General features: G+C 43.8%; 1 protein-coding gene across 2 annotated transcripts; it reads right to left on the bottom strand.

Annotated features, from left to right (window-relative positions):
* Positions 1-2,344: 2,344 nt before the first annotated feature.
* LOC135550669 (cytoskeleton-associated protein 2-like) lies at positions 2,345-7,477 on the bottom strand. 2 transcript variants are annotated; one of them, XM_064981685.1, is made up of 7 exons: positions 5,957-7,477; positions 5,620-5,693; positions 4,320-5,128; positions 3,880-4,219; positions 3,726-3,777; positions 3,283-3,550; positions 2,345-3,110 (listed from the first exon to the last, which is right to left on the bottom strand). In XM_064981685.1, the coding sequence occupies exons 2-7, from the start codon at positions 5,656-5,658 to the stop codon at positions 2,834-2,836; spliced, it is 1,785 nt and encodes a 594-aa protein (XP_064837757.1). In that variant the 5' UTR covers positions 5,659-5,693; positions 5,957-7,477; the 3' UTR covers positions 2,345-2,833. The 2 variants fall into 2 exon arrangements, with proteins under 2 accessions (XP_064837757.1, XP_064837758.1); XM_064981686.1 differs by having other exon boundaries at positions 3,283-3,547.
* Between the last annotated feature and the right edge of the window lie 398 nt (positions 7,478-7,875).

The following is a 7,875-nucleotide window of genomic DNA, read 5'->3' as shown; positions in this document are numbered from 1 at the left end:
CAGGGAAACTTAAATCCGTTTTCTACCAGCCTGTTACGTGTGCAACCAGAGAAAAAAAAACTCTAGACCATCTTTACTCCACACACAGAGACGGGTACAAAGCTTTCCCTCCCTGAATCCTGCTTACAAGCAAAAACTAAAGCAGGAAGTACCAGTGACTCACTCAATACGGAAGTGGTCAGACGACGCAGATCCTAAACTACAGGACTGTGTTGCAAGCACAGACTGGAATATGTTCCGGGATTCTTCTGATGGGATTGAGTACACCACCTTAGTCACTCACTGCCTTCAATACGTGCATCGATGATGTCGCCCCAACAGTGACTGTATGTACATACCCCAACCAGAAGCCATGGATTAGAGGCAACATCCACACTGAGCTAAAGGGTAGAGCTGCCACATTCAAGGAGCAGGAATCTAATCCAGCTATGCCCTCCATCGAACCATCAAACAGGCATTACAGGGCTAGGATTGAATTTTACTACACCGGCTCCGACACTCATCTGATGTGGCAGGGCTTGCAAACTATTATGGACTACTAAGGGAAAAACACCGCCGTGAGCTGCCCAGTGACACGAGGCTACCAGACGAGCTAAATTACTTCTATGCACGCTTCGAGGCAAGTAACACTGAAGCATGCATGAGAGCACCAGCTGTTCGAGACAATTGTGGGATCACGCTCTCCGGGGCCAGACGGACTACCAGGATGCATACTCCGAGCATGCGCTGACCAACTGGCAAGTGCCTTCACTGACATTTTTAACCCGTCCCTGACCGAGTCTGTAATACCAACATGTTTCAAGCAGACCACCATAGTCCCTGTGCCCAAGAACACCAAGGTAACCTGCCTAAATAACTACTGACCCGTAGCACTCAAGTCTGTAGTCATGAAATGCTTTGAAAGGCTGATCATGGCTCACATCAACATCATTACCCCCAGAAACCCTAGACCTACACCAATTTGCATATCGCAACTGAACTACCTGACGGGCCACCCCCAGGTGGTAAGATCTGCCATGGTGATCCTCAACAGTGCGTGCTCAGCCCCCTCTTGTACTCCATGTTCACCCATGACTGTATGGCCAAGCACGACTCAAACACCATCAAGTTTGCCGACGACACAACAGTGGTAGGCCTGATCACTGACAATGAGACAGCTTACAGGGAGATCAGAGACCTGGCAGTGTGGTGCCAGGATAATAACCTCTCCCTCAACGTGATCAGGGAGGAGATGATCGTGGACTTCAGGAAAAGGGCTGAGCAAACACCCATATTCTCATCGACGGGGCTGTAGTGGAGCAGGTTGAGAGCTTCAAGTTCCTAAGTGTCCACATCACCAACGAACTGTCATGGTCCAAACACACCAAGACAGTTGGAAAGAGGGCACAACAACGCCTATTCCCCGTCAGGAGACTGAAAAGATTTGGCGTGGGTCCCCAGATCCTCAAAACGGTCTACAGCTACACCATCAAAAGCATCCTGACTGGTTGCATCACCGCCTGGTATGGCAACTGCTCGGCCTCAGACCGCAAGGCACTACAGAGAGTAGTACGTATGGCCCAATACATCACTGGAGCCAAGATTCCTGCCATCCAGGACCTCTATACCAGTGTCAGAGGAAGGCCCTAAAAATTGCCTAATCATAGACTGTTTTCTCTCCATCCGCACGGCAAGTGGTACCAGAGGGCCAAGTCTAGGTCCAAAAGGTTTCTTAACAGCTTCTATCCCCAAGCCATAAGACTCCTGAGAAGCTAACCAAACATCTACCTGGACTATTTGCATTGATCCCCCCTCACTGTTTATTATCTATGCATAGTCAATTTACCTATATTTACCTACCTACCTACCTACATAGTACCTCAACTAACCTGTGCCCCCGCACTTTTACACTGTACCAGTACCCCCTTTATAGGGCCTCGTTATTGTTCATTGTTGCTCTTCAGTTTATATAATAAACACTTATTTTTCTTAACTGCAGTGTTGGTTAAGGGCTTGTAAAGTAAGCATTTCACTGTAAGGTCTACTACACCTGTTGTATTCGGAAACATTTGTCAAATACAAATTTATTCAAGACAGCCTTAATCATGACAATTATCTAAGGAATAATTTTTCACTTCTCATTGATTTGGTGTAGAAACTCTGCTTACACCTGTTGTTTGGTTAAAGATATTCCTGCTCAATCTACACAACATTTTTAAAGAGTTCGGACATTGCTTATGTTTGGCCCGCTAAAACTTGTTAGGTAGCATTACTATTTATTAAGAGACAAGTTGCAGCCAGTGAGTTGTCAATTTATCAGAATGTCCCATTTAAAATTGCAACAGCAATAATTCTACCAGACACGTATTTAGCTTTTTTTTTTTTATTTAAAAAATGTCACTTTTCCTTGATGAGCAACACAGATTTGCCAATAAAAGGTGGTGTACATTATTAAATATATGGTAAAACTTTGTGGTAGATATTAATGTATCAACTCTGCCAATAAAAGAACAAACAATACAGTCATAAAAACAGAATATATGCAATAACAAATAGAATAGGAGGTGTAGCAGATCAAGGTAAATCAAACCAGTCTTCCTTATGAGAAGTGACAACACAAAGAGAAATAAGAAACAGAAGAACAAAAAGGCATGCCTAATTGAGGCACCAAGTCTTAGTGGATCAGTAATATTAGTCTGCCACACAGTCCATATTATCACAATTTGGATTAACAAACATTATGTAAAATAGCAAATCTATTTTCATTATTTTAATACCCCTTCTGTAAAGTGCCGATCAGCTCCACATGTTTTATCTTCCTTTTCAGGCCTCTTCTTCACACTCATCCAAAGACTCAGAACCTCTCCAGGTCTTTGGGATGGTCAGGCAGGTCTGCCAGAAGGGCAGGGTTCCTCCTGTAGATGTAGGCATTGGCATCGTCGTCCAGCTTCACCAGCTCAGCCAGCGAGGACACACAGGTGTCATGGTCTGTTAGCATCCCAGGCAGGCGGGATGCCGTTCGCTGGATGCGACAGGAACGACGGACTGGTGTCAGAAACTTCAGATCCTTGATGGTGCTCTTTCGCCTGGAACCACTTGCACATGCCTCACCGTCAATTTTTCTCTTAACACTAGAAAGGGGAAAGAGATGGACAGCATTCTGTGATTAGTTGAAAGCCATGTCAGTTGAATATACATTTCAATATAGAGATGTAAAGTAGTGCTGTTCTCCATGACCTCCAGAAGTTGCTATAAATGGAAGTGATGATGACAGCAGGTATTTTTAAAGACAAGAAATCTCACCTTTGCAGGTATGGAGTTGTCTTCACACTGTATTTCACCACCGATGTTCCGTCTGCCTCTGGTGTTGTCTCCATCAAACAGTCGCCATCGTCATGAACTTCATCAATATAACCCTTCCTTACTTTCTGCTCTGAAGCTCCCTCACCCACTTCACATTTCACTTCAACATCCTTATTCACAGAAGACTCATTCCTTTCTTCAAATTCCTTATTTGTCAGTCTCTCCACCATTTTCTCTTTAGATTCATCCCTTTTCTCATTCGGGTCTTCTAAAACAGAAACACCAATGAATATAACACGTTACTCCAGTTAATGAGTTAATCTCTTACACTATTTGAGCCTGTGTTGCATAATTTCAAAAAGGCAGACAACATCAAATGAGCAAGTAAATTTGTCTGCATTTGTGTTCGCTGTGAATGTAAATGCATTAACCACAAAATGTACCATCCACACATGCTGAGGGCTTCTCCAATGCATCACGAAGGTTGACCACAATCTGTGATGAGACATACGACAGAGGCAATTAGGTTATATTTAAGAGTTTTGATGAATAAAACAGTATATAGGTTTCTTACATCATTCATTCATTCATTCTGACCTCTGGATCAACAGGAAGAAAATCTGTATCAGAGTTGTCAAGCAGGTCCAATGTTATGTTCATTGTCAGTGGAGTTGAGGCACAGGCTGCCTCCTGTTCAATGACCACCTGGTCGTTTTTAAGCCGAACAGTCGGTTCAGGCTCATCAACGGGTTGTTGGGACTCCTGGTCAACGGGCTGAGGCGCAACATTGGTCTTTAGTTGAGAGACAGCTGTGGATTCTGGGTGCACTTCAGGCTCTGGCTGCACAAATAGTTTAGACTTTGGGGGTGCCACTGCTGATATGGGAGGCCTCTTCAGAGTCTTTCCCTTGGATGCCAGCCACTCTGCCAGCTTTGTCCTGGGAATCAAAAACATCAGTTAAAACAATTTTGAGCACTTGACCCAGTTATTTGACAATTTCCAAGAATGTAATTTAAAAAAATAAATAAATCACAAACCTTCTCTCTTCAGCAGTCTCTGTGTTAGCCCTGTACTGGCTTCGGGAGCTGGCAACTGGAATCTTGTGAACCTTCTTGTCAGTTGCCACTGTCATCTTAGGCTTGGTGCCCTGCGGTAGCTCTTTCCCCTTAGATGTCATGGCAGACCTAGTGGAGCTTGGGCAAGCTGTGGTAAATGGAGCAGTTCTGAAAGGAGGGACTACATAGTGAATGCCCGTGGGACGGCGTATAGCTGGGACTGGACACTTGGAGACTGGAGGAGGCCCATTGGACACAGACTTGGATCTTGAGGGTTGACATGATTGGGGGGGCTTAAACGTGCCACGCCCAGGCAAATCAGCAATGGATTTGGACTTTGTCAAATTTCCAGGCTTTTGGCTCTTAGCTTTGGGCACAGCGGTCTTCGCAGCTGCTTTGCTTTCTAGCCCTCCCCCAAGGCCACTAGGCTTCCTGAAGGAGCTTATTTTAGATTGGACAACCTTGCCTTTGTATGTGCCAGGTTTAACAGGGACGGTAGCTGGAGGCTTTGGAGCGTCTGCAACCAGCTTTCTCTGTCTGACAGCCTGTTTGGTGAGGAAGGCTTGGCTGAAGGTGTTGCGTCTCTTCGTATCGCCAGTGGTTGTTGCCATCACATCTTTCTGCTCGGTCTTGATCTTCTTTAGAGCATCCTCTCCCTTTCCCAAGTCCTCCTTTTTATTGCTCTTGGAATGCAGAGGGGCAGATTGAGCAGCCACTGTTTTAGTAGGAGCAGCTCGGGTAATTAAACACTTAGTGGATCCACTTGTTGGTTTGGCATTCTCTTTGTTGCCCTAATAATAGCAGACAGGACAAAGAAACAAGATAGATAAATTAGACATAATACATAGATGGGGGGGGGGGGGGGTAAATTCAGCCTGGAGTGCCAGAGTGTGCTCTGGGCCTTAGTAAATTCAGAGCGTTTAGCCCCCGGAACGATCAGAGCGCACACCATGGCAAGTTGATCCAAGTGTTCTGACCTCACAAAGGCAGTCAAGCACCCAAGCTAACTGGCTAACGTTAGCTAGCTTGGTAGCTTCTTCTAGACACAAAATGAGAGAACACCACACTGACCATTTTACTCGTCCTAGCAGAGCTGGTTAGGCTGTTTTCATGTTATACAGACCGTTGGTGACTGTGCTGTCGTGCTGGAAACAATTTAATTACGTTTTTCCCCCGCCATATTCAACGGGTGTTGAGCGTTCCTAAATTTATCAGTAATTCTGCTCTGAAATCGGATTAGATTGCCAGAGAGAATTTACGAACGCACCCATATTTACCTTACCGTTTTTAAATTGGCGTTCTTTCTTGTAACTGTGGCCATTTTCTTCGGGCACAAAAGGCAGATCCTCGATTGTCCTAAAAAATATAAATATAGATGATCAGTAACAGATCTAGAATATTGTTTTTTACTACAGAGTGAACGCCCGTGAGACGGCGTTCACTCTCGACCGCGTTGCCTACCTAACTAGCAGTTTACCTACTAGTAATACTATGCTATATATTATGAACGTTTTCGATCGCGTTGGCTTGCAACCCGTAGGAAACAGAGCGTAAGAGGTAGCTGGAAAACTAGCAAGTCGGGTGTACATTTCAATCCAGAAGGTATAACTAGCGCATACCTTGTTATTGAATGTATTGTCGACAGAGGAAAACCGACGGGCACAGACAAATGCTAAAACGTCTCTCACAAAACAAACCCATTCAACTTTCGCGCTGTATAACGGCAAATAAGATTGGTCCGGATGTTGTCAGGGAAAACTCATTTTAGCCAATCGAATGTCTCGAGATGAGGTCATGGGAGATTTTGGAGGGTCTGGGCGGTTTCATCTGAGAAGGCATCCATCTGCACTTTTGAATGTTTGAACCATAATAGAATTCCTAAATTACTGGCTGCCTGCAACACCCCAGATGGGATAGGGAGGCATTTTATATAACTTATAAAATCACTTAAATGCTACTGTGTTGACCTAGGTTATTTGTGTTAGCAAATCACCAAATTCACTATTCTAAATAAGTTCCTCCATTTTTGAGAGAGAGAATTCGAAAACAAACCTGATTGACAAACTCCAACATCTACTGGGTGGAATACCAGTGTGCCATCACAGCAGCAAGATTTGTGACCTGTTGCCACAGGAAAAGGTCAACCAGTGAAGAACAACCACCATTATAAATATAACCCATATTTATTTTCTCTTTTGTACTTTAACCATTTGTACATCGTTACAACTCACAATGACATTTGTAATGACTATTCTTTGGAACTTCTGTTTCCCATGCCAATAAAGCCCCTTGAATGAGAGAGCGAGAGAGAGCTCTATTTGTATGTCATCTGATCACAGCCCCATCTGAAGTTTGCTAAATGGCATTGGCACTTGGATTGGAACCAGTGCTTTGGTCAGATAACATTAAAATAGAGCTCTTTGGCCACGCACACCAGCAGTGGGTTTGGCTTTGAAAAACGTTAGGTTACGACCGTAACCCCAGTTCTCTGATAGTATGAGTGAGGTATTTCACTTATGGGATACGCCCCCAGCGTATTTGTCAGAAGCCTTTATAACACTACGCCAGCCATGATTGGCTGGACATCGAGACGTGTGTGTCGGGGAAGCGTGTCCCTCCTACCCTATAAAAAAGGTCCAGCACAGCGTCTCTGAGTTTTTTAACAATAATACAGGAGTCAGTATACCCCATAAGTGAAATACCTCACTCATACTATCAGAGAACCTGGGTTACAGTCGTAATCTAAAGTTCTCTTACAATTATTAATTTAGTTATTTCACTTAAGGGATATACTGACCCCTGTATTGCCAGACAAGCTTATCCCGAAGAAAAAGAAACGCACACCTATTAAGACGAGGTGCTGGCTAGCGGAGTAGAAACCTGAAAATAAAAGAGAGCCGCACACTATTGGAGCTCAGATGCAAAAATGTAATACCAACGTTTCGACAGCCAAGCTGTCTTCATCAGGGTATAATCACAAACACTGCGGGATGACTCGTTTATATAGTGTCAAATGACACAGGTGTCTGTAATCATGACCAGGAGTGGCCTAATATCATTGGTTAATAATCAAATATTAAAATGTCATACAAAGAACAGCATACAAACAAATGGATAGCATACGATCATAGATTAATTTGACTATACAAGTTTACACACAATTACAATGGCAAGGTCATAATAATCACAAGAATGGCTTCAGATCAAAGTCTACGTTGAGACTGAAGGGCGCAAGGGTCTTTAAATTAAAGATCCAGGCAGCCTCTCGTTTTAACAATACATTATCAAGGTCACCCCCTCTCCTAGGGAGGGTGACATGTTCGATGCCAATATAACGTAGAGACGAAATCGAGTGGCCTGCCTCCAAGAAGTGGGCCGCAACTGGATAAGTCAAGTTTTTACACCTAATGGTGCTCTGAGATACGTACTTTTAATTCGCGCTTTGTTTTACCTACATAATTTTTACCACAAGGACAAGTTATAAGATAAATAACTGCCTTAGTGGAGCACGTAATAACACCTTTTATTGGGATCGATT

The sequence above is a fragment of the Oncorhynchus masou genome, chromosome 12 (assembly GCF_036934945.1).
Source record: "Oncorhynchus masou masou isolate Uvic2021 chromosome 12, UVic_Omas_1.1, whole genome shotgun sequence".
Taxonomy (NCBI): domain Eukaryota; kingdom Metazoa; phylum Chordata; class Actinopteri; order Salmoniformes; family Salmonidae; genus Oncorhynchus; species Oncorhynchus masou.
Note: the sequence above shows the minus strand (reverse complement) of the source record. Positions and strands in the feature narration are given on the sequence as shown.